At 38.5% G+C, this 24,822-nt stretch overlaps 1 protein-coding gene across 1 annotated transcript; it reads left to right on the top strand.

Annotated features, from left to right (window-relative positions):
* Nucleotides 1–23,842, top strand: TMX4 (thioredoxin related transmembrane protein 4). Its single transcript, XM_034061253.1, has 8 exons — nucleotides 1–207; nucleotides 8,644–8,759; nucleotides 13,872–13,917; nucleotides 14,944–15,072; nucleotides 16,050–16,095; nucleotides 18,273–18,374; nucleotides 20,812–20,875; nucleotides 22,078–23,842. The coding sequence occupies exons 1-8, from the start codon at nucleotides 5–7 to the stop codon at nucleotides 22,359–22,361; spliced, it is 990 nt and encodes a 329-aa protein (XP_033917144.1). The 5' UTR covers nucleotides 1–4; the 3' UTR covers nucleotides 22,362–23,842.
* Nucleotides 23,843–24,822: the final 980 nt, after the last annotated feature.

Here is a 24,822-nt window from a genome sequence, read left to right as displayed (position 1 = left end):
GAACATGGCGGCGGGCGGCCGGGGCCGGCCGAGGTTTGTTGTTGGTGCCGTGTTGTTACCCCTCGTCCTCGCAGTGCTGCTGGGTCCGGCCGCCGCTATCTCGTCCTTGCCCTGGGCGGGCAGCCCCGGCGAGCCGCGGAGCCGCGTGCAAGTGCTGGGCGGCTCCAACTGGAGCCTGGTGTTGCAGGGCCAGTGGATGTTGGAGTTGTGAGTAACGGCCGCTTTCCCCCCCACCCTCACAGGCAACGGGCCGGGAGGGGAGAAAGTGGGAGGAAATCCCTATATGGGGTGGTCGGTTTGAAGCCCGTCCCGGGTTGCATCGGTACGGGCGGAGAGGGGCCGGGCGGTGCTGGCTTTCCTGTCCCGCTGAGGGTGGTGCGGGAGCGGCCGCGCACCTTACCCGCCCCATGCGGTGGCAGGCCCAGGAAGGGTGTTGAGGGACACACACAGGGATTCCTAATGGCTGTGGTCCTTGCTTCCACCAAGCGTTGCGGGCCCTGGGCTACAGGCACACGTTCACCTTACATGAGGTGATCGAGTTAAAAGAGCTTTCCCTCAGGTTTTCGTCCTGAGCGGGCGCAATGCGCCCCAAGGTTAAACCGGGCACGTTTCAATGAGCTTATCGGCGGTGTTCAGGACAACTGGCTGCTAAGGAATAGTGTCGGGCTCTACACCTTGCACTGCTTACCTGTTTGGGACTTTTGCTGGGTTCTGTGCAAGAGAGGAAGGCTGAATTTGGTAGGTAATGTTTAGTAGGAGCAGGTTTCTGAATTGAGTGTGTTACACAACACGCTGGTATCCTCACTGCTGGCTGCCTTGGTCTGGAAGAGAGCTGTCTCTTCAAGAGAGATGCATCACATTTCATTAACTTCTCAGTGCTGATGTTGCTTTATTCTGGTGACAGATAGAAAGGGTTGCCTATTGCTGGCTGGGGATTTCATAGAATCGTAAATCAGCTAGGTTGGAAAAGATCTTTAAGACCATCAGGTCCAACCATCACCCCAGGATTGCTAAGTTTACCACTAAACCATGTCACTGAGGGCCTCATCTACATGTTTAAGTCCTTCTGACTAACTATAGTGGTGTTAGGGCTTCACTTGTAACATGATACTGTTCTTGAACTGCATGTAGTTTTCTTGGAGGCTAGCTCACCTGCTTATGTTCAGAATGGGGGAAAAGAACTTGGGTGTTGTTTAAAGATAGCAGTTAAAAAAGTAGTTTAAGTAGGCTGTATGCTCACATGATATCTGTGTGCTGTGCAGTTATGAAATAGTATTTTATTGGGGCGTGTGTGCTGCTGTTTGTGGAAGTGCTTGAGTTTGAAATTGAGTTGCCCATCAACCTATGAGCTTGTGTTCCCTTATAAATACTTATCCAGCTGCTTTAGGTTTTCTTTTAGTATTGGATTTGAGTTATCCAGCCTCTTATTTGGGGGAGGGACTGTCACTTCCCCTAGAGCTTTGCTGCTCAGAATCCTACTGGACACCTGGTATTAATCAGTGAATAATCCTGAAATAGTTGACTGGGGCACACAGGGATCCTCACTGTTGTGGCTAAGGATTTGGATTTGATTTTGAGTACCTTTTTCCCCTTTTAACTTATTGTGTTCTAAAAAGTGGGAGAAGGGATGATCTTGGAGTGGAAGAATATAAGTTTTTTTTGTAAATTCAACTTTTTCCACTTCTGACATCCTAGTCCTGTGTGCAAGCTATGGTTTGAAAGTTACTGATTCATACACGTGTTGGTGAATCTTAAGGAGGAGTAAGGTTCCTTATGGTGATTCAGAGCTCTTCTTTCTAAGAGAAAATACTTAAATAATTAGTGGTGCATGCCTCTGAGGAAGAAAGAGGAGAGGAACTGACTGAAATCAGCATCATTGGGATAGTGAAAGTTGAAATCCTGTGAGTCCTTACTTCACTTGAAAGATTGTGCCATGGTTTGGAGTGACAGGTAGCTGACAATAGCAACAGAGGCAAAGTTAGCTTTAGTGCTAGCAGAATATAGTACATGTTGCTGCATTGCTTGAAATAGGCTTATTTGTATGTGCAGTGCTTGATGTGTGAAAGATCCTTGGTTCTCCATGCTGCTTTCTGTGGTATAGTTCTAGCGGTTTCTGCTTTTCTTCCAAATGAGAAAGAACTGTTGGTTTTATTGTGGATGATAAACTAATGCTACTGTTCTGTTAGTGAGAGTTTGAGATATTTAATTGTGTCTAAAAAGGCTTGAAATCTTCTGCCCTAGTAAGAATGGGTGCTGCTACTTCTCTTTGGTGTCATGCTTTGGATTTGTGAAAGTAGTGTACGTACATTAAAGTATGCCACCGCTTTGTTGTTCTCAGGTGCACAAAGAGAGAAACCTAAGTCTGAAATTACTTGTGTGTGGCATCTGTAGTGTAAATAGGACTCTTCTTCCTTTATCCCTCCTAGTTGACTTGGCTGAAAGTATTTGGTTATTCATAGCTGACAAAACTGCAGGCACTGGAAGCACTGCTGTGTTTCATTGATAAAAACATCTGGATCACTTTGTGCTCCTGAAAGATACTGCAACGCTTTTTGCTTACTGTTACTATCGCAGCACACAGATCCTTACTAAGTGCTGTGAGTGTGATGCTGGAACGAACCATTTTCAAAGGTTTCCTTATTCACTTGTTTCAAGTCTGTAGCTGCAAGATAATGATTTGTTAGTGTGAGGAGTTTGTCTTTTGTCCCTAATATTGTACCTGTCCGGAATATAGTAATTTCCGATCTGTTTATTTAAATGTGCATTTTGCATTTGGACACATAGCTTGCTTCAAGCTTGATTTGTCTTAATTTAACAGTAGATTCAGACAAACAGACAATCCCCTCAACAATAGACTTGTAGGCTTTGTGCCTCTAGTTACAAGGGAAACTATCTAATGTGCTTCTGTTGCACCTGCAGTACTTCAGGTGTTTGCCCATCAGGGAAAACTAGCTGAGTTCCCACACAGGGTGTTAAATGCTTTGGTTCCTGCTTGTTTCAGTACAAACTTAGGGCTGTGTGTATCTAAAAAATAATGTTTTAATCTTCTATTTTAATTCTAGCCAGGTGAAAATTGGGACAATAGTGTAAGTAATAGTAATGTTTTCAAGGCTAGTTTATCATACCTAATTTATAGGCCTATAGTTTATTTTCTCATTGTCATTTATGGTTAAACATTGTGTCTCTATCTAGTAAGCCAGATTATCATGGGTTCAGTCCTCCCATTAGCACTTTTGTCTGTAGTTTTAAGGGAGTGTGCTGCAAATCTAGCTATATGTTTTGGTATTTAGGTGTTCCAAACCATTTGTTTAAAAACATGAAACTACTTTATGTAAACAAACTCTTGAATAATACTAAAAATTATTTAACAATCACTGTAGCTTAGCTTGAGAGTTCAGTAAGATTGGGAATTTTCTGTCACCTGTATAGTCTCTTACTCATTCTCAGTTTGTTAGTATCCAGGCTTCTCTTTGTCTTATTCCTAAAATAACCCAAAACAAAACCACCGCTACACAACTAAAAAGTAGCCGAATGAAAAATGAAGTTACCAAAGCTCTGGTTCTGAAGCTCCTGCAGCCCTCTTTACTGGGCTCTGAGGAAGTGACCAAATTAAATATGGACTCTTATTTAATAACTGAACATGTGGCTCATTACTGTGCTGTGCATTGCCTGAGCAGCAGCTGATGCAATGTGAAACTGAAATATCCTGGCAGCAGATGCCCTACTATTATAGAAGGGGACAAAACTATGTAGAATGATGGAACTTAATCTGCTGAAGTTCTAGAAGATTCCACATAATTTTTCAGTGATTGATTTGCTTTCTGATTTAAAAATAATTTTTCCATCTTTAAAAAAAACCAAAAAGCTTGTGAATGGAAAGTTGTTAGGGTCTTTTTTTTTAATTGCAGATGGTATTCATGTCTTTTTCTTGGTTTTGAAACTAGAGAGCTGAATAATTATGATATACCCTGCTTTGCTTCTCTTCCTGTTCTTGGAAGTTTCAAATGCATTTCATTACTGAGCTGTTGAACAAATGGAAATAGCAGTTGAAATATTAACTTGCAGAATATGCTTTGGCTTGTAGTTCATCACAGCACTATTCATGATGTTGAGCATGCATCCTGAAACAGCTTCTCCAGAGTGATGCCTTGGTGTGTTGTCAGTTCAGCGGGCTCAACCATGATTTAAGGCATGTGAGTAAAGCTTGGCTGGAGAATCCAGGGAAGAAACCTCCTTTATGTGCTGTTTGAGGTAGCTGGGCATTTGGCAGCTTGTAAAGAAACTTGGTTGACTTCTGTGGAGCAGCTGGTTTTGCATTGTGAGATTTTGCCTGGCTGTTTTGGAGGGGTTTTGGCACACTGGAGAAAGCTTCTTGTCAGCTTCCAGAGCATGTATTATTGTGGTGCAGGTCTTGGTAGATTACAGGGGCTGACTTTTATATCTTTGGTACTACCTGCTCACTCAAAAACTAGACTAAAACCATACAGTTGACCTTCTGAAGCTTATTGTTTGTTGAAATTACAAAGCTGCCTATCCTCCCTTAAGACCTATCTGTATTTAGGAACAAGGAGGGATCAAATGATAGGCTTAAGGTAACACCCAAAGACAACAGGCACTATCTTTTTTTCTTTGTATGCTTATGAAATGTGTAGCAATAAGGCAAAGCTACTTAAAAGACTAAAAGTAGTAATTATTTCATGCTGGTACTTCTTTTAGCAGTTTATTAGGTACTGTCTCAACATTTGGACCTTGAATTTTAATAGTACTCAGAATCTGAAATCCAGCAAATAGCTTTGTTTCCAATAAGTTATGTGTCTTGACTCAAGAAAAGCTAGACTAAATGGGGAAATTTTCCTTTTGCCTAATTTGCAGTTTTCTCTTTAGCAGCTCCTCTCCTGCTTGTATGCACAAGCTGCTTTTTCCTTTATTCCTGGTTTCTTGCAACTTTGTGGAATTGCCATCCAAGTGTAGAATGGTATTTTAGGTTATGTCTGATTGCTGCTGATAGTGGTAGCAAGAAAGCAGATAAAAAGAGACAGTTAAATTCATTTGAACATGAGAGGATTGGTGAATTCACTACCCAGGCAGTTACAAGAAAAGAGATTGGTGACTTGGAGTGGGAAAATGAGTTAATCTTTGTGAAGTCAGTCTGAGTTTACTGATCAACTCTAGCGAATGGCACATTTGCTCCACCTAGTTTTAACTGAAGTATGTTTTTTATTGCAGCTGTCAGTGAAGTTGCTGGTATTTGTAAACCAGATTTTCATCTTTTATGCTTTAGGTCAAAGATAGACACAGACTTTGACTTTGTCTTTAAGAGTTTGAAATTTTGCTTTTGGATTGCTTTCTGTATGCTGTCTGAAAAAGCTTCAGGTATTGTAGTGGATTGGAGTAGGAACTTGGAAACACCCAGCTACTTTGAAATAGTGATAATAATCCACTTTGGTCAATTGTTCTTGCAATGCACCTGACCAGAAGATAGGTGGTAGTTGCTTTATTTGTGGAGAGTAGACAGTAAAGATCTTTCAATTGTAAAACCGTGCTATGTAAGAGATCTGGTAATACCACAAACAAAATGTGTGTTGAAAAATGTCCCTTACCAGCCTGCAGTGAATAACTTGGCTATGTGTAATTTACAGCTATGTGGTGTTTTCAATCTGATTTTTAAATGTGGAGTTCAGTAAATTGCTTTTTAATGTGCAACAGGCTACAAAAAATTCCTTAACCAGGTGCCCAGGTCTTGCTTTAAATTCCAAAGGACTTTGATTTTAAATTGGAAAGACTTGAGTGATGTTTATTTGGCACATTTGTAGGGCACAGTGAAAACAAGTTAATGGCTAAAGGTACCCCCTTGTACAAAGGGAGAAGGTCAAGCAACAGCCCCCAAATTTGGTGGTGTTGGCAAGGTGCTAATTACGTCTTTGTGTGTCTGTGGAGTATGGCCTGAGAAATTTGGTTACATCTGCTTTTGTAAGTGACCTGGTCTTGTGTCTTCTGACTTGATGAAAAATAATGCAGACTGGCTTCACAGCATGCACATGGCTCTGCTTTTTTACTCCTAAAGATTTTTATCTGGGAGTATAAGAATAATAGTTATACAATGACTCCTGGAGGAATACAAATCAGCCACAGTTCTAAAAGATTCATTACAAGCCTACACTGAAATAAAGTACCTACTTAAGCTTCAGTTCTTCAGGGTGCAGAAAGCTTTTGGAAACTTTGGATAAAGGTGACCTAAGTGTTTTACTCTTCTGTAACTTACTGAAAGTAAGGTTTAAAGACTGGGAGAAGCAGCAAGGCAGTCCTGGATTCCGTTGTGCTTCAAATGCTGCATAACAAATGTAAGATGTTAAAGCCCCAGAAAAGTGAGGATATTAAAGTAAATAGTGATAACTCTTGAGAAATCTGATCTCCATTGTCAGTTCTCTCTTGTATATGTGTAGGGACAGGTTGTTTACTGGCTGGCAAAATTGGACATGTAATTTGAGGAATGTAAAGTAAATATTTTAATCCTGATTTTCTATGCCAGTGTTCAGCATAAGTGGATGGATCTTGTCACATCAGATGTGACCGTTGCCATCCCATATCCAGTGCTGGTAATAAAAACTAGGAAGCCAATGACTGAGGCTGCTTGTGAAGCTTGCTGTTATGTTCAGTGACAACCAAACTGAAATAGCTGGATTTTAATGCTGCTTTGAGCTAAAGAAAATATTTATAATTACATTAATATCAGCCATGTATAATGAATATTCCACTTGATTTCAGTTAGGAGAAATGCTCATGAATGTCAAATGTAAATGTTAATAGGGCCCAAATTTCTATTTCAGCATCCGATAGTGCCTTAAATAGACCAACAAGTGTATTAATCATGAAAATCTCATGTTGTGAGTTTGATGCATTTAGAGAAGCTGCATTTAGAAACTATTCCAACTTCATTGTTTAATTTTAGAGCGACATCAGTAGCATTATCTGATGGATGTATGGAGTTTCTTACTTATCAGTCAAGCTGCTGTCATGAAATAATACTGTTTTTAAACTACAGTGTCTGTCAAACTATTAATTAAAAGCCCTCTATTGGCCAGCAGCACAATGGCAAATAGCATTGCACGTGAAACTTATTTCCAGCATCTTTTTAAAAGATGCCAAAGGTCTGTTTCTTGGCAGGAAAAGATTTATGTACTTTTTTGGGATGTTCTTGCACAGAATGATGTTGATTCAAAGAACCAAGGTATTTGCTTTCATACTTAAGAGTCATAAATTTTTACTACAGTCAAATACAACATGTATTTTTAAGTTGTATCCTTTTAACTTCCAAGTGTCACTATTTCCTTTTTTTAAATACTGAAGTTTCAAAACTGCCATGGGATAATAAGTTTGATTCTATCTCTTCTGTTTGGAATTGCTTGGTTTAGGTTCAGTCTTAGTTACATGAAACATCTGCAGGTGGCTGGGGAGATCTCTGTCCACAGCCACTACCAAAGTAATCATTCCTGATCAGAAAAGAGCCAGAAAATAGGAAGTGCCATTCTTTAGGTCAGATAGTAGTAGTGGCAGAGAAACTGAAGTAGTAAGGGAGCTCTTTCTAGATGTCCTGGTTAGACTGTAGTAGTTATGTGGCTGACAAGGATATTGGACTCTGCCCATAAAGAAATTGGTTTCTCCATAGAGTTCATACCTGTGAGCCTAAATTTATAAATGGATGAGGAGTGTGGTAGCATCTGTGTATTACTGTGAGAAGTAGCGTGTCTCTAGACCTACAACTTTTGCTACCAGAAATCTGCATATATACATTTCCACCTCTACCCCCCCCCCGTATATTAGCTTAAATCATGTGAAGGTATCTTTTTATTTGTAAAAGACTGAGTCTGTGTATGGTCAGTTGCCATGGCTCAGTTACATGCTATACCTAGCTGTTCTATGTTACCTTAATTGCATATATGCTAGACCATTGCCAGCTGCACAAGTTTGACACGGAGTTTGTCAACAAAGTTGTGTTAAAATACATGTAGATGGCAAATAGGGGGTTATCAGCATTTAAGCATTATCTGATACTATCCTTTCACATTAGCTGTTCTATCTCTGTGTTGTTACTATCAGTAACAACTGCCAACTTAGTTTGGTTATTCCAATCAGTAGTATAGAAAACTCAGCTCTTGAAAAATGCTTTTTTATTTTGCTGAAATTAATCCTGGGGGAAAACAAGACTTGAGAACAACATTTGGTCTGAGCAGTAGGAATTTGATATGCACTCATTTTAAATATTAAAACATGCTGTCAGAAAGGGAATGTTTGGATATACTGAGTAGTGGGCTAAGGCAGATGTAATTTCTAGAAGTTCTGAGAAGCAGGAAGTCAATGCAAAGTGTTACAGTGAAGGATACTGCTTCAGAGGACAGCCTGGCTTCAATAATTCAGAGAGCTGCCATGGAAATGAATTTATTTCATATGCAAATAGAATATATCACAACTGGTATGAGCCTTGGATGTGAATTTCTCAAGTCTGTGGAGATCTGGTTTTGTTTTAATAACATGAGGAGGAACATAGAGATTGATCCAAAACCTACTTGATTGTCTTTGTAGACTTGAAAAAAAAATGCCTTTTTTTTGTGATTGATACATATTTAATCTGTCTTCCCTCTCCAGCTATGCTCCTTGGTGTTCAGCTTGTCGGCAGATTGAACTGACATGGGAGAATTTTGCAAGGGAAAGCGAACATCTAGATATCACTGTTGGAAAGGTGGATGTCACTCAAGAGCCAGGTAGCGTATGAAACACTTTTAATGAAAGGGATTATTTACTATAAATACCACTTAGTATCTTGGGGTGTGCTTTCTTTTACTGGAATACCTGGGATACCAGCCAAGTCAGAAAAGAGAAAATAATGTTATCTACATTTTGTTTCTCTATAGAGTTCATACCTGTGAGCCTAAGTTTATAAACTCGAAGGATGAATGAACTAGGGGAGTTATCTGGCTTAATACTGTATTAAAAGGGGCTTATTGTCTATTTTAATCTACTTCACTGAAAGCTGTTGCCTGTCTCCTTCCTCTCTCCAAACTGTCCGCACAAGAACCTAGTTCTGTAGCTTCCAGTTACAGAGAGTTTCAGGGTGTGGTAACATTACCACAGGGTGAGCCTGCTTTAATAAGTTCTTAACTGTTTCCATGATGGTGCTGGATGATAGTCTCGTTTAATTTTAGTAGTGCTTTAAAGTAGACGTCACTGTTTTCTGTTGGTGATGCCTATCTGCAAATGTGTTTCTAAAAAGGGTTTCCTAAATGTCCACTTAAACATGAATATAATCTTACTTATTCCCTTAGTGACGCCCTCCAAAGTTCTGAACACGTTTGTGTAAGCAGTACCAGTATTGTTTAAATCTCTGCATTGCTTGGGAGTGCTTCATGCTTGTTTTAGCTTTGAGGGGATAAAAGATTTTATCAGCAGTATCAAAAGACTGATGGAGTTAGGCAGAGATATTACTAGAATTAAAAGGCTAAGCTTTACTGATTTTTTACTTTCAACCATTAAAAGTGTGTGGAAAACATGTCCATTTTATTAGTTGAAAACACACTGAACAAGTGAGCTTTGTCAGATAAACAGCAGGAAAATTACTTAAACTCTCGTCTCAGATACAGCAATGTCATTTCACAAGAAAATGACAGCTGCTCTAGACCTTGGATAGGTTACTGTTTTCTTAAAAATTTAGAAGTATATAAAGCCTTATGCCAAAAAGCTGCTGATGTGGCGCTCTCCTTTAGTGTGTATATTAATTTTTAACTGTATATTAAATAGAGGAATTTAAATATTACTTTTTTCATAGATGTAAATTTAAAGCCAACTCCTTCACATTAACAAGCTAATAATTACTCCAGAGTTAAGGCTGCAGATTGTGTTTCATTATAATCCTATCCTGTTTTCTCCCAATTAGACAGGGATTCTTTTGCTTATACAGTATTCAAATAAAAGGATTTCTATCTTGATTGTGGATTTGGATATAACTGACTTAAAAATGCACTTTGAGAATTAAGGCTCTAAAAATAAAATACTTAAGGTCTCAAATTTTTCTTCCTGGTAGAAAAATTTGGTCGTGTTGGGATCTAAGGGCTCACATACTTGATGCTTTCTTTTGGCCTGGATTTTTCTGACTGCTGAGTGATGCCAGGTTCTTAAGACTTTAAATGTGACTTTAAACCAGAAGTTCTTTAAATATTTGCATTTCTAATTGCTGAGAGTCTTGACCTCTGAGAATGTTTGACTTCTGCAAGTCAAAGGATTGACCCAAACTGATGAGTTTGTATCAAAGCATGTGCAATATGCCTGAAATATCCAGGTCAGCACAAAGCATTAAAACTGCAGCCTCTTCTAAAACTAACGAATACTCAAAGCAGAAAACAGAGATTTATTAAGTATTTAACCTTTGGTGCTGATGTAATTTTGAAGATGTATGAGCTCCTTTGGAAGCTTTCCAAAGTTATTGAGGTATTTTTACAATAGGCTTATGCTTCAGCCTTTTGGTTGGTGTGCTTAAGGGCTTTATCTCGTGTTCTTGCTTGCACAATGGTACCTTAATTAGCTTTAGTTATATAACTCCTTCATCAAATTGAAAGTAGTAAGAAATGCATTAAATGAGAGGAACACCACTATTTTTTTATGCAGAGGTGCATAAAATTTCACTTCCAAAACCTGCAGGAGAAAGTAGCCGTTCATAGTGCTTAATTACAGCAGATGCCCAAATTCTAAGTCCACCAGAGCTTTAATGGATTCACAGCATATTTCAGTTGCTTGATGTTGTAGTGCTTAGTATTTCCTTTTTTTTATATTGAAACACTCAGTATTTCAAGATCAAGTAACAGAGGTGCATCTTGATCTCAAAGTTGCGTATATTTGTGGAGTCTTCTTTAAGCTACAAATCCCAACATTTAGCTGTTAAAACAAGACTTCTTGCATCTTCTGTAATCTTCTTTGAGTAGTTACTGGATGAAAGCAGCTGTATTTTTAGATGAAATCCATGTTCTCTGTGTATTTTAGGGTGTGAGTGTGCAAATACTGAAGGTTTTCTCCTATTCTTGAGTAGCTGTTGACTTCATAGTGGGTGCGTGTCGGTGTTTGATTTGCAAGCAAAGACAGATGCTTAATTGTAATTCACGTTAACTACCCAGTTCAAGTTTGTATTAAGCACACACAAGACCTGTCTGTTCTAAGCCTTTTATAGCTGGCTGCTCACAAGTGGTTTTACTGATCTAAGGAGGTACCTTAGATAAGCAACAAACCTCCAACTAAAATCTGGGGGGTGGTTAGATGCATTTTTGGCAAAAAGATTTTTCTATTTTGTAGATGTCATTATTTATGCTGAGACTGTTGATAGTAGCTTTAGGTTAGGTTACTGGTAAGAGAGCTAGTTTTCTATTTGCCTGACTAGCATTCGTAAGGATTTCAGAGACTCTTTTCCGTGTTCCCATGACTTTCTCTGTTCTTAAGCTCATTATGTTCTTTATGGCTCCCCACCTAGGTTTCTCTTGTGCAGCTGTGCTGTCTGTTTGATTAATTCTGAGGTACACTTGTGTTCTTGTTTACTTTATACCTCCCTGTGCTGGCACAGCTTTTAGCTGCTTTATAGTTTTCCACCACCCTGTCTGTCATAGCAATAAAGGCAGACAGCTGAAAAGTTGAAATGAAGATGGCTTCCTTTTTGGAACCTTAAACGTGCTTGTGCTTTGTTTGATTTAAACATCTTAAAATCCCATTGACCAACCCAAACAACAGCAACAACAAAAATCACAGCCCATAACCATTTTTGGCCTGTTCCATGAGGGATTTCACACTAGGAATAGCATTACTACTGAAACTTCTGAAAATCCTTGGCTTAGTTCAGTCTGGCTCATGTTTGTCTCTAAAGACAGAAACTCTCTTGCTACAATCCTTTTTCCACAGCTTATTCCTTGTGCCAAAGGATGTTTGCTTTATTGAAAGCCAAATTAGGACTTAATTTCCCAAAAGACTTTCACAGAACTTTATAAAAAGAAAAGTTAAATAACTGATTTGTACTCTTTACTTTGATAATTTATATGAATGGCATTTGCTGGCTAAAGGAATTTAGACTCTGTATCTAGGGGTTATAATCTCTGAAGTACTTACCGCTTACACCCCCCCCCCCCCCCCCCCAAACTCCATTAGTAGCATGTTTTCCATTCCTGCAGTCTCTAATTTGGATGTGTTGAATAATAAATAAATTGTATTGCAAAGCACTTAGATGTGTTCTTCTTCTCACTTGCATGTTTTCTAATTGGTAGGAGGTAGTAGTGTCAAGTAGCCCTGACTTTCTTCAGATCTGGAAGCAGAGTGGAGAGAATATCTTCAGCTGACAGCTTAGCTAGTGGAGTCGTACAGCCAGCCTACTTGTGAGATGTTAGGGAGCTTTTTGCTTTACAGCTGAGCCATGTACTGGGAGATCTTCACTAGTGTACTTAATGCAGTAGTGAAGCTGGAAGTGGTTGCGCCTGTTCCTCTGTAGCAATACTGAGTGCAAAGCTGGAGAACTTCAAACACCTTCTGTCCCTCAAGCTGCTTTTAGATAATTTGGTTTGTTTTTTTTCTCTGTCCTATGAGTTATGTTGTCATTTGCTAGTGATGCTTGTAAAAAGGTTACTATGTATTTGCCAGTCAGTGAAACAGCCCCTTTCATTGTGGGGATTAATTCCAGTTAACCTCTTGAAGCCCTGCTTCAACTTTCCTTTACTCTTCCTGCTGTCTTATGTCTGATGCTCAAAATGCTGGCATGACCCGATGTCTGAACAGGGCCTACAAGGATGCTGGAGAGGGGCTCTTCATCAGGGACTGTAGTGATAGGGTAAGGGGTAATGGGTGCAACCTTAAACAGGGGATGTTCAGGTTAGATATAATGAAGAAATTCTTTACTGTGAAGGTGGTGAGGCACTGGCACAGGTTGCCTGGAGAAGTGGAAATGCTCCATCCCTGGCAGTGTTCAAGGCCGGGTTGGACAGAGCCTTTGACAACATGGTCCTATTGTGAGGCATCCCTGCCCATGGCAGGCAGGTTGGAACTAGATGAGCTTAAGGTCCTTTCCAACCCATACCATTCTATGATTCTGTGACACACCCTTGTGGATGGTGCAAAAATGACTCTTATGTCTTAAGTTAGCAGTATTTTACAGAATACTAAGACATCTGAAGCTTTATTGTTGATCTGTTCACATACGATTTGTATTTACCTAGAGAGGAATGATGTATACAAAGGAAAGATAACAACCTAGAGACATCCAGAATGTCATCTTGCTACAGTCATGTTTATGAAAGAGATTGAGCCTTCCTACAGGGTATGACTGGTTATACAGTATGTATGGATCATTTGGGAGGAATAACTTCTAGTCAGCTAGAGGGTGAATTGTAAGTCATTGTTGTCAATGCTGTCTTCTATTGTGGCCCCACTTTCTAGATGAAGCAAAGGTCATATGGATGAGGCTATGCACAGATACTAGCACACAGCACCCTGGAATTATGGGTGTGTTAGTATGGCTCTTCTTTCTCTCGGTTGGAGGGGCACACTGCTGGTCTGGTCAGCAACTTCAGCTGTGTGCAGATAGCAATTTAAGAAATCAGTGAAGAAAAATTACCTTGCAGTAAACATTCTTCAAGATCAGCATTTTACCTTAATTTGTTGGCAGTATTTGGTGTCTGTTAAAGTTTGTAGCATTTTTGAAGACAAACTGTTAGCCGTACTTACAAAAGAGTGTATGCAGTCTGCTGCTTTCTAATCTACAAATACAGATTTGTAGGTATTTATAGATAAGTCAGAATGCTGAGAAATTTCAGATTTATCTAACCATTTGATGTGTTTTTTTGTTCTCTTTCTAGGCTTGAGTGGTCGTTTCTTTATCACAACACTTCCTACAATTTATCAGTAAGTGTGTCATACTACAAACATTTGCCTATTTCAGTATATATATATATTCCTGTCCTGTTTGAACAGTGGCATGGAAGATGAACAACTGGCTTATTTCACTTTTGTTAATCTCTAAAACATTCTCAGGAGCCCAGTGCACTTAATGAACAGAAAGGTTGTATTTTTAACTTAAGATGGAAGGTTCTCCTACAGTTTTGTACCTGAAGTGATGCTTTTTCAGTCTGGAAACAGTACTTAGTATCAGTTGTAAAAGCTTGTGCAGGTTTGCAGCCTTGCCTTCTAGAAACCTGACAATGTGTGAGCAGACATACTTGACCTTATTGAAGTGTTACTAAAATATCTCATTTGAATGAGTGACTACATAGATTGCATGGAAAACAGTACAGAAATTTTCCACTGTTGCGCTGCTTCTGTTACTGCTTAGAATCCTTCATCTGTTGACTCAGTATCAGTATGTAGATATTGCCTCCTCCTTGTCACTTGAAGTGAAAATGAAGGAATACTGACTTTTTATTTCAGTTCAGGTTACTGCAAGAGTTTTGATTGTATGCTGAAGTCCTCATCTGAGACTTTAGTTTAAGTGACTTTATTATGTTCTCTGTTATCAATACTGTTAAAAACAGATAAAAAAAGATGTTTGCTGTATCTCTTCTTCAATAAGAAGATGTCATCCTTTAAACATTGAACTATTAATTAAATCATGATATTCTAAATTGTGTCTAGAAATGGTTTGGTTGTCAACCTCATGCTTTGTATTTGCTGTAGCGTGAGTGAATATTTAAGAAAAAGAGCAATTTTAATAAATGACAAAAGGCTCATGCTGCTTAGAAACTGAGACTTTCCAGCATGGATTTTGTTTTCAAAGCATACTGAAAATGCTTAGGTGTTCAACTTTGAGTAAGTCGAATCTATAGATAATGTATATGGGGATTTTGGGGTTGTTTGGTTTTGGGTTTGTTTTCTTTTTTACTGTGGATACAGTTTAAGGGATATCTCTGTTAATGCCTGTTTCTGGTTCTTCAGTGCCAATGATGGAGTATTTCGCAGATACCGAGGCTCACGGACATTGGAAGATCTTCAAAGTTATGTTTTAGAGAGAAAATGGGAAGCTGTGGAGCCTGTGGCAGGATGGAAGTCTCCGTCTTCTATAATGTAACACTTTGTTTTTATTAACAAGGAACATGTTTTATAGCTCATTATTCATTCAGGATGCTATGTTGACAGCTTATAGACAAAAGGCCTTTATTCCCTGGACATGTAGGCTTTGCAGAAGCAATCTGTACTGACAGCCTCCTTTTCAGTTTCCTACCTTTTAAAAGCAGTTTATTTTCTGCATTTGCTTTTGTTCATGCCTGCTAAGGCTTATTTATATCATCTTTGGAAATCCATATAAGAAAAAAGTTCAGCCACTGAGCATTATGTAAGTGTGAGTTTGTTATCTGCTGAGTACTGGAATTAAATGCATGTTTATGTAGGTTATTACTTCAGGACTTGTGGCTACTCGGGGCAGGCAGCCTTTAGCTTGAAGGATGTTTTGTTTATATGTGTACAAGGAAGTCCTGTGTCCTCCTTTAAAATAAGAAACAGTACAGTGCTTACACAGTATATCAGAATTTGTTTTCAGAGCATTGGATTTGCTTTGAAATAGCGTAGAATGCCTGCATGAGATAAAGGGTGAACCAAAGATGTGAGTGGCCTGAATTTCATTCCGGTTAAAGCTATTATGTGCAAACCCCTGTCGAAGATCCAGTGAATGCCCTTATTTTTCATCTGAGAATGAAGAAGAGCTTCAGGATATTTAGTAATGGGGAGAGGAGCTACAGGGCTACGTGCTGCTGTGAGATGGGGAAGAGGCAGTTATGACTGCACAGGATTAAGCTTTGGAAATGCTATTTCTTCATTATGTTCAAATGTTATTTTTCAAGTCCTTGCTGCAGTGTTTTGCAGTGAGCTGGCTTAAATGAACATAATGCAGAGAAAATGTGTCTGCAGTAGCCTTCATCTGACAATTACTGGGGCCTGAATGGCATTGAAAGTCTATAGAATCTTTTTCTGGTCCCTGTGTTTTGTTGTATATCTCAATTCCTGTGTCTCTTAGAACCTGTTCCTTCTGTTTCTTTGTTTTCTAGGATGCATGGCATGGCAGGGCTATTTCACCTCTCCGAATATATCAGGGTAAGTAACTATGTGGTAGTGTTTTCCATCCTCCTTAAAATAATAATCTGTTTAGAAGTCAAAGCCTAACTGAATATTTTTAGTATCCTTTTATGAGACTTAAATGTTCCTTACGTGGACTGTACATTGACTGCATCATATCTTTGCTCTGGAATTCTGCAGTACTAATAGTCTAAGCCAAAAATAGCAGTTTGATTATAAAAGTTAATAATACTGAAAATACTTACTGCTCTTGTCTTGGTATAGTTAAAATGTCCTATCAAAATGTGCTAACAGGATAAAGTAGTTTTTTGGGAGCTGCTGCAAAAATGGCTGTAAACTACAGGAATGTATTTAGTATCTACCAGGTTCTTTCACTTAATACTCTTCCTAAAGACTATATCCAGGTTAATTTTCTGCTCTTCTGCAGTTTGCTTCCATCTAGTGTGTTGTACAGGGGAAGAGAGGGTAATGGTTTTATTATTTTAGCAAGAATTTCTGCATCTGGATTTCAAATCCCATGCCATTTGCATAGGAACACCACAAATTTGGACAGTAATTATCAGCAGTAAAGGTGAAATTCTTAACATACACTGAAGTATGCTTGGAACTTAAACATGTTTCAAGATACTTTTAATTTGGGAGCTATTAAAGGTTTTCCTGTAGCATGCAACTACTGAGAATTCTCAGACCTTTCCAGTTTTGGTATTGTTCTTCCTCAAAATCATCAAGTCTAGCCAAGATTGAAAGACTCTATTTGACTGTAGTAAAATGTCTTAGTATTGTAACATGCTACAAGAAATTAATATAGTAGAGTTTGAACAGTTTGTATTGCTTCCAGGGAGTATTTTAACCAGAGTCAAACAAAACTTTGAGTTGTTAGGTTTCCTGTGCAAGCTGTCTTTGATTCTTTCTTTCACTGGATAATATTAACTTTTCATGGCCTTCTGTTATTCCTCTGCCATGGTTGCTGTTTAATGATGTTGTCTCTGTCTGGTTTCCTTCCTGAAAGGTTAAATGCTCTGGGAAGAAACCCTCTCTAATTTGCTTTCCACTTTGGTGAATATTACAGCTATACATTTCCTCACTCTATGCTGTGCCATTCCTGTATATGCTTTAATAAATGTTGGAAGCTGTTCTGATATATAAATACTGAAATTCCAGGGTCTTTTTTTTTTAACCTTCAGAAAATGCTGATAGTGGTTTGTTTTCTAATGGATATGCTCTTGGAAGAGGTCTGATGTCATTGTTCACTTCCTACCAGACTGTCTGACTCAATGTGATGTTCAGTCAGTTGGATTTGTAGGTTTGAATAACAGACTTAAAAGTAATGTTAATATTGTATTCAGGTTATCCTCTTTTAAACTTATAAGAGAAATCACTCAGTATCTGCTTAGAGTGGCTCCTTTCAAGAACTAAAGAGATTATGTAAGAACTAAATGGCTTAATTTTAGTTACTGAATGAATTCCCAAATTTAAGGATGTATTTTGATCTTGTGCAACTTTTAAGTGTCTACCACTCTGCTTCCCAGATGTAATTTTGGGGATGAGATTAGTTTTTTTCACTTGGTGGTGTGTTTGTGTAGTGAATATGCAAGGACACTTGATTTAAACCTGATTTGGTTGCTTTTTTGGGTTTGAAACGTTTAAGTCATAGGTTACCTTTCTTAAATAATCAGCTTCATAGACTTCTATAATGCTGTGACTGTAGTTATCATGGGTGCTTACTGTGTGGTCTCATTCCTACAACAGAGGCCATAAGAACAAATGCATAGGTTCATGCTGTGGGTTCATCATCAGACATTCTGCCTTTGACAGCTGGCACTTTCTTATGGAATATAAGGATAAAGAATGTTGTGATACTTTCCTGTGTGCTGTGAGGCTTCCTCATACATTTATCCACAGTAATATGACATATGGCATCTTGAATGCAGAGTATCGTAGGAAGAAAGAATTGTTCATCTTTTGCTTAAAAAGCCCCTTAATGTGAACAGCTCCATAAAGAAAAACAAGCTTTAATGGTATCAAAAGATTTATAGCATGACATTCCAGGGTGACCAGGGCTTGAAAGAGAAGACTTGAGTGTAAATACTATTAAATGAAAGGTCTTAGAAATCAATTCATGTAATGGTGACAGCAGTGTAAATCACAGGTAGTTTTAGGTCTGAAGTTCTTAAGTATCTTTTTCTCATTTCTAGCAAATTCATAGCTACTTCACTGGCACTCTTGGAATGCATGTTTGGATGTCATATGCAGTCTTCGTCTTAGTTACTTTATTGATTGGCCTGTTCCTTGGTCTGGTAAGAAAACATATTACCTTCTTTTTCTGTTACCTTGAACTTTTCCTTTGTATTAAGTTGTGGAAAAAAAGAATAAACTTAACTGGTAAGATATACTGAAGTACCTTATTTTAATGGTGTCTCTCTTTTTTCCCTGGTATCCAGTGATACAACACATGGGAATGGTTCAAAGCTGTGCCAGGGAGGTTTAGACTGGACGTTGGGAAGCATTTCTTTACTGAGGGTGGTCAAACACTGGACCAGGCTTCCTAGAGAGGTAGTCAATGCCCTAAGCCTGTAAGTGTTTAAGAGGCATTTGGACAATACCCATAATAGCATGCTTTAACTTGGGCAGCCCTGACCTGCTCAGGCAGTTGGATTAAATGATTATTGCAGGTCCCTTCCAACTGAAACAGTGTAGTCTCTTCTAGTAAAATTCTCTAGTATTCAATACTGCAGATCCATTCTCCAGTGCTGTAGCATGTGTCTGGTAAAGATTGAGACTGTTTCACTCAAATAAATTCACCTCTTTATGCAATCCCTACTTCAATTTAGATTTCTTTAGTCCATCCACTAAACAAGTGAGTTTTATATCAGCCTCTTGTATCTAAGAATTTGTACTTAAAGATTGAATGCATATGATCACAATTCTGTGAAGACTTCCAGCTTTCTAAGAACACTGGCTTGATGGATTTTTATTAGCTGGAGTGGGATTATGTTGATGGGAGTTAGCAATTTAAGTGTGCTGCTGCACTCCTAATCAAAAGGATGGAAATATATTTTTAAAGGCTAAGAACATTCGGGGTTTAAGTGATTTACTCTATTCCTGGGCATAGGTTTGTGGTTACAGCTTGGTTTTAATGAAACCTGACATCACAGCTTCCCCATAATCTTTTGGTTTGACTTCTTACTACTAATTGAAAAATCTGACCTCTATTGCACCAGAACTGGTGCATTCATATAGCAATCTCTAATACATCAGGAAAAGTTTTTCAGACAAACCGATTATCTATATATGCAAATATTAAGGACCATATCCTGAGCCCTCTGTTTCCTCAGTGGAAACAGTCTAAAACTGCTTTACCTGTGGAGCTGGGATTACTTCCTCTTAGAATATTTGAATGGTGTGGTTCTGTGACCTCTCAAATACCAATATTAAATGAGAAACTGAGCTGGGAAAGGAGATACAGATGGGAATAGATGTTTTCAGGTTAGATATAAGGAAGAAGTTCTTTACAGTGAGGGTGGTGAGGCCCTGGAACAGGTTGCCCAAAGAAGTGATAAATGCCCCATACCTGACAGGGTTCACGGCCAGGTTGGACAGAGCCTTGGGTGACATGGTTTAGTGTGAGGTGTCCCTGCCTATGGCAGGGGGGAGTTGGAACTGGATGGTCTTAAGGTCCTTTCCAACCCAAACCATTCCATGATTCTTTCAGAGTAATTGTTTGATACATGAGCATGTTCTGCAACTGCAGATGTGTTTTAAAACAGTTTTGCTGATAACTGGTTTAACTGATTTGTTTAACTTGCTAAATTCATGTGGGAGGTGTAAAAGTTATTTCTGGCACTTGGATCTCTGCTCTTCAGGCCAAAAATTAGTGATAGAAAGGAAAACCAGGAGAGTGTTTCTTGGTAGTACAGGGATTTGATTTTCAAAGCAGTTTGTGTGTTTAGACACATTTTTATACACATGTACAGAATTGTTCTATGAGCAAATCTCTTTGATGATACAATTTAAACAGCTGCACTTTTCTTTCTTTAAACTGTCATCACCAAATGAGTGCAAATCAAGGTGGTGTAACAGGGAGAAAATGAAGATTTAAGACAAACTTTCCTTATTCCTCCTTCACTTAAAAATATAAAAAATAAATGAAAAAGCTGAAAAAATGTAAAGTTAATCTCAGCTTTTTCTAAACAGCTTTTCAGTGATTCAGATGTATTTCTTTAACATGGTCTCCCCTGTCTCTCTTTCTTTACATTATTCTTAGCAGGTGACAGTGAGACAAATATCTTCTGTGCATTTAAGTTCTGCTTTAAATAACAGGCACAAAAGGTGGAAGCGCACATCTTGTGTTGGAGAGCGGGGGTAGGGATGCAATAACACCCTGAAATACATAAAATCCTGATCAAGATTGTTTCCTAAATTTGAAATAAATAAAAATACTCAGCTGTGTTCTGGGTTTCTCTTCTTAAGATGCCAGCACTTCCAATGCTGAATAAATTTAGGGAAGTAGGAGGCAGAAACTTTGTAGTAGAAAACAGAGAATGTTGGTTGGTATACATTGAGCAAACACTTCTTTTCAGTGTTTTTAGTTAGGTCTTATCTCTGAGGAAGAGAATATAATTTTCTAAATCTGATTGTATATCGATCTTAAAAGGATGTGTAAGAAAATACTTCAAAGTGCAGGAACTGTTGAGATGATCTGCTAATAAATGTCTTTATTTTATCTTTATGCAGATGCTGGTTTTGATTTCAGACTGCCTTTGCCCATCCAAGTCAAGATACAGCACTGAAACATCTGGTAAGAACTCCTGAGTGGGTGAGGTACTGTAGGTTTAAATGTAAACTTGTAGGAGGGAGAGCAATACACTGTCAAGAACTTAGGTGTGAACCAGTAATTGTGGTATTCATTTTAGTCACACTGGCAAAGATTAATATGTTGGGCTCTAAAACATTGATATCAAAACATTCGCCTGGAAGACAGCAAAGCAGAAAGAAAAGAAACCCCCAAACCCAAAAGCCTTTTGCTCTAGCTTCTAGTGTTGAAGGGAGATACTGGTTTGTGTATTTTATGGAGGTGCCTATTCACTAGACCTGTTGCTTAAATATCAAAAGGAATTTGCTTGGCAGAACACTTCCACATGCTGGTATAGGGAATATTTTGTATTAGGAGATACAGCATTCTGAACCCGTTAAATTGTCTTCAGTATTTGTTGTTGGCGAAAGGAGGAGATGGAGGGAATCAAGTGAATCCAGAGACTGCAGGTGTGGAGACAGGGGAAGGTGTTGCATCTCCTTACAATAGAAGAACAACACTCACATCTTCCTCATCCTAGGTGGGAGGGCTTTGGAATATTATTCTGCTCCCTATTAACATGAGAGGCAAAACCTTGCACACAAAATACTCTCTTGTCAGCACCAAATGTGTGTAAAGTTCCAGAACACGTTTTGGTATGTTTGTGTTAAGTCAAAACTTCAGGGTACTTAAATCTGTTTTGCAGTTGTGTACGTTTGTGTGTATTTGCTGTGAAGATGAAGATGTATCCGTGACACTTGACCATAAGACTTTAGCCAAATCTGGAATTCTTAAGTGTGCAAAATCACCATCTTCAAAATCTTAGATGTTCCTCACTATCAAAAGAAAAGCCCACCTATGCATACTGGAGCAGTATGCTGTCTACTTGGCTTACCTAAGTGTTTGATTTGTTTGATAATTGTACCTCTCTGGGGAGTCAAGTAAAATTGCTGTCTTTAGCTTGTAACTTGGTGGAACAAAATGAACTCTATCCTTGCCCAATATGCACAAAAACCAAATGAAAATGGAAGAGAAATACTACAGGAGATTTATTTGAAATAACTGGAAGATAAAGAGAATTCAGTCCTGTGCAAGTTTGCAGTAATAAATTTCATGAATATGCATAATACATACATGATGCTGTAACTTTAATAGGTATTGTTCTGAGATTCAGTCTAACTTCAGTATTTGAAACTTCTTTTGTTTAGAAGAAGCGATTACGAAGGATAATGTGGAGAATGCTGCGTTAGAAGAGCAGGAGGAGGCTGCAGAGCTTTCCGCAGATGATGCAGAAGGGAATGCAGACGTAAAAGATGTCTCGGATGAAGAAGATGCAGCAAATTCAAGTGCTGATGACTCACAGGAGGATTTAGCACTTGGAAAAGAATCGGGAGAAGAAATTGAAGACATAAGTGAACAGCCTTTAGCTGCTTCAGAGACTGAAAGCTCAGTAAGACAGCGTAAGAGTCAGGTGGCTGATAATGGACTATAGGGTTTTTACGGTGGTGTATTTTGTACACTTGGACCAAAGACATATCAGACCCTGGGTCTGAAGCTGAAGCTTACACTTGATTTGTCATTTGTGTTTACGCAAAACCTCTGTGGGTTACTTTTTATTGTTTGGAGTTTGTTTCTTTTTAAAGCTAATGCTTGCTTACTTTGTTTTTTAAGCACAGATGCTGTGTGTTGTATAACTTTAACCATGACAATCAAAATAAGCGTATCATATCTGTTTGAAGTCTTCTAAGAGAAAAGGGACGTAAGTCTCAGTTCACCAGCTGTAAAATGGTCATCTGTGCTTGTGTTCCTGTAAGCATTGACCTAAGCAAGATCAGGACTTGACTTTTTAACTCTTTACAGTAGCTTGTTGGACTGTTACTTTCCTGTCTGAATGTTTATTGTTTCCAAATGCCACAGAAGCATTAGATAAGTGGTACAGTAGTGAAAGAAGGCACCTTACTAGTCTTCTATTAAATGTTGTGTACAGTGGGTTTATTTTTATCACTTTTAACTGAAGCACCTTTCTCTTTCATTTTTATGTTTGTTTTGGAAGTTCATCATGCAGTGTGCCCCCAGGTTTTCCAATTGTTGGTAATTCAGAGGCATGCTGCACAGCTAGAGTTTGTCAGCCGAGTCTTTTGACCTAAGGAGTTTAAGTAATTGAAAACCTCAGGCTCAGAAAGAATGGCAGCTAAATGTTTAAAACACATTTGAACTTTTTAAAAGGCTTCAAGGAAATGATTTTGGTCAGGAGGGATTTTTGCCAAAGCACAACTTTTTTCTTCCTTTTCCCCTTCAAGAGATTGAAGCAAGAAATACTCACTTTGCATTGTGTATTTCTTGCCAGTACAAGCTTATCATATGCAGTGTAGTTCTGCCATTTCCCACTCAGAATACTTTGGGCAGAGCTCAAGCTGACTGCTTTAGTAATAGTAACTGAAGAGGCAGTTAAGGTTTTAACCTTTATTGCTATTCTTTTTGCCACTGGAATCAGCACATTAGGAAAAGAGAGGGGTGCAGGTGGGCAGTGAGGAGATGCTTTTTCTTCTTATATCAAGATAAATATATGTCTGTTGCACTGTTTACAATGAAACCAGCTTGCAGGTAGATGGCACTGGTCATTAAAGCTATCAGTATTGCCCTCCTTTGACTTGATTAATCTATAAGGCTTTGTTTTCCTGTAAGGAATACGTACAGTGAGATCCTGTACGTTTCTGTTTTGTTGATGTGTGACTGCTTAAGATGTGTCTTAATTAATTTTTATAGTCTATATTGTGTAAACCTTGCTAACATGCATGAATTTCATCTTGCTCTGCAAGAGTAATCAGAGGTGAGATTGCCTCTCATTAAAAGAGGCAAGTTGCAAGTGCAAAAATGCTGGTTTCTTTTGAGACTGAAATGAATAAGGCCAATTTGTGTTGAAAGTTCTGTTGTTCCTTTTTTCAGTGCCCATAAAGAACATATTTCCTAAGAAAACTCAACTTTTCCTGTGTTTTGTTGCATAATATGTCTTGGAAATACATGGTAGAAACTTTGCATTTGTCTGCACAAAGAACTAAATTACACTGCATATATTGAATGTGAGTTGTCAAAAATAATGTTCTCAATCTGGAGCTTGAATTTCATACAGTGGACACATGTAAATACACTTTCACGTGTGTGACAACATACAGTTGACAATATATGTATACACTGCACTATAGTGAGGACAGTTGGTGGTATTTGGGTGTTGTCGCATGTAACTAGGCAATTGTAGAAGCTTGCAGACAGCAGAACTCGGTAGCAGTTGAGGTACATAGCAGCTTTTTTCTTTAAAAAGTAAAAATAAAACCAAACCAAAAAAACCCCAACACTAAACTCAAACTAAGCTTTTATTTGCAAAAATGAAGGAGACTGTGGCTGCTGTAGTGCAGAAGGAAGAACTGCACTGAAAAGCTCAGAATACAGATTGGTTGGGTCCATTCTGCATTTGCTTTGTTCACTATCTGTTCATCAGGAGCTCTTAAAAGCCTAAAGAAAAACAGAACTTCAGCCATATTCCCTGAGAGAAGCAGGAGTTGATGTGTACGTTCAGATACATGAACTTGCATAAGATAAGAGTATATATTTTCCCAAAACTACCAGACATTGAAAAACATGTGGGACTGTATTCACCACAGGTAATGGAGACATTGGTCTGATCTTAACACGTCACTATTAAGATTGGATAGTTTAAAATGAAGATACTCAGTATTTTCTATGGAATAGACCTAACTCTAAGATCACTGTCTGAGGCATTAAATAGAGACACCAGTTTATCTCTCATGAGTCTGGAAATGAGCTATGGTTTAGTATGAGGCAACCCTGCCCATGGCAGGAGGTTGGAACTATATTATCTTAAGATACTTTCCAACCCAAACCAGTCTATGATTCTTGAACATCGTATGCATGTCATTACTCCTGGGTTTTTAACT

The sequence above is a fragment of the Melopsittacus undulatus genome, chromosome 3 (genome assembly GCF_012275295.1).
Source record: "Melopsittacus undulatus isolate bMelUnd1 chromosome 3, bMelUnd1.mat.Z, whole genome shotgun sequence".
Taxonomy (NCBI): Eukaryota; Metazoa; Chordata; class Aves; order Psittaciformes; family Psittaculidae; genus Melopsittacus; species Melopsittacus undulatus.
Note: the sequence above shows the minus strand (reverse complement) of the source record. Positions and strands in the feature narration are given on the sequence as shown.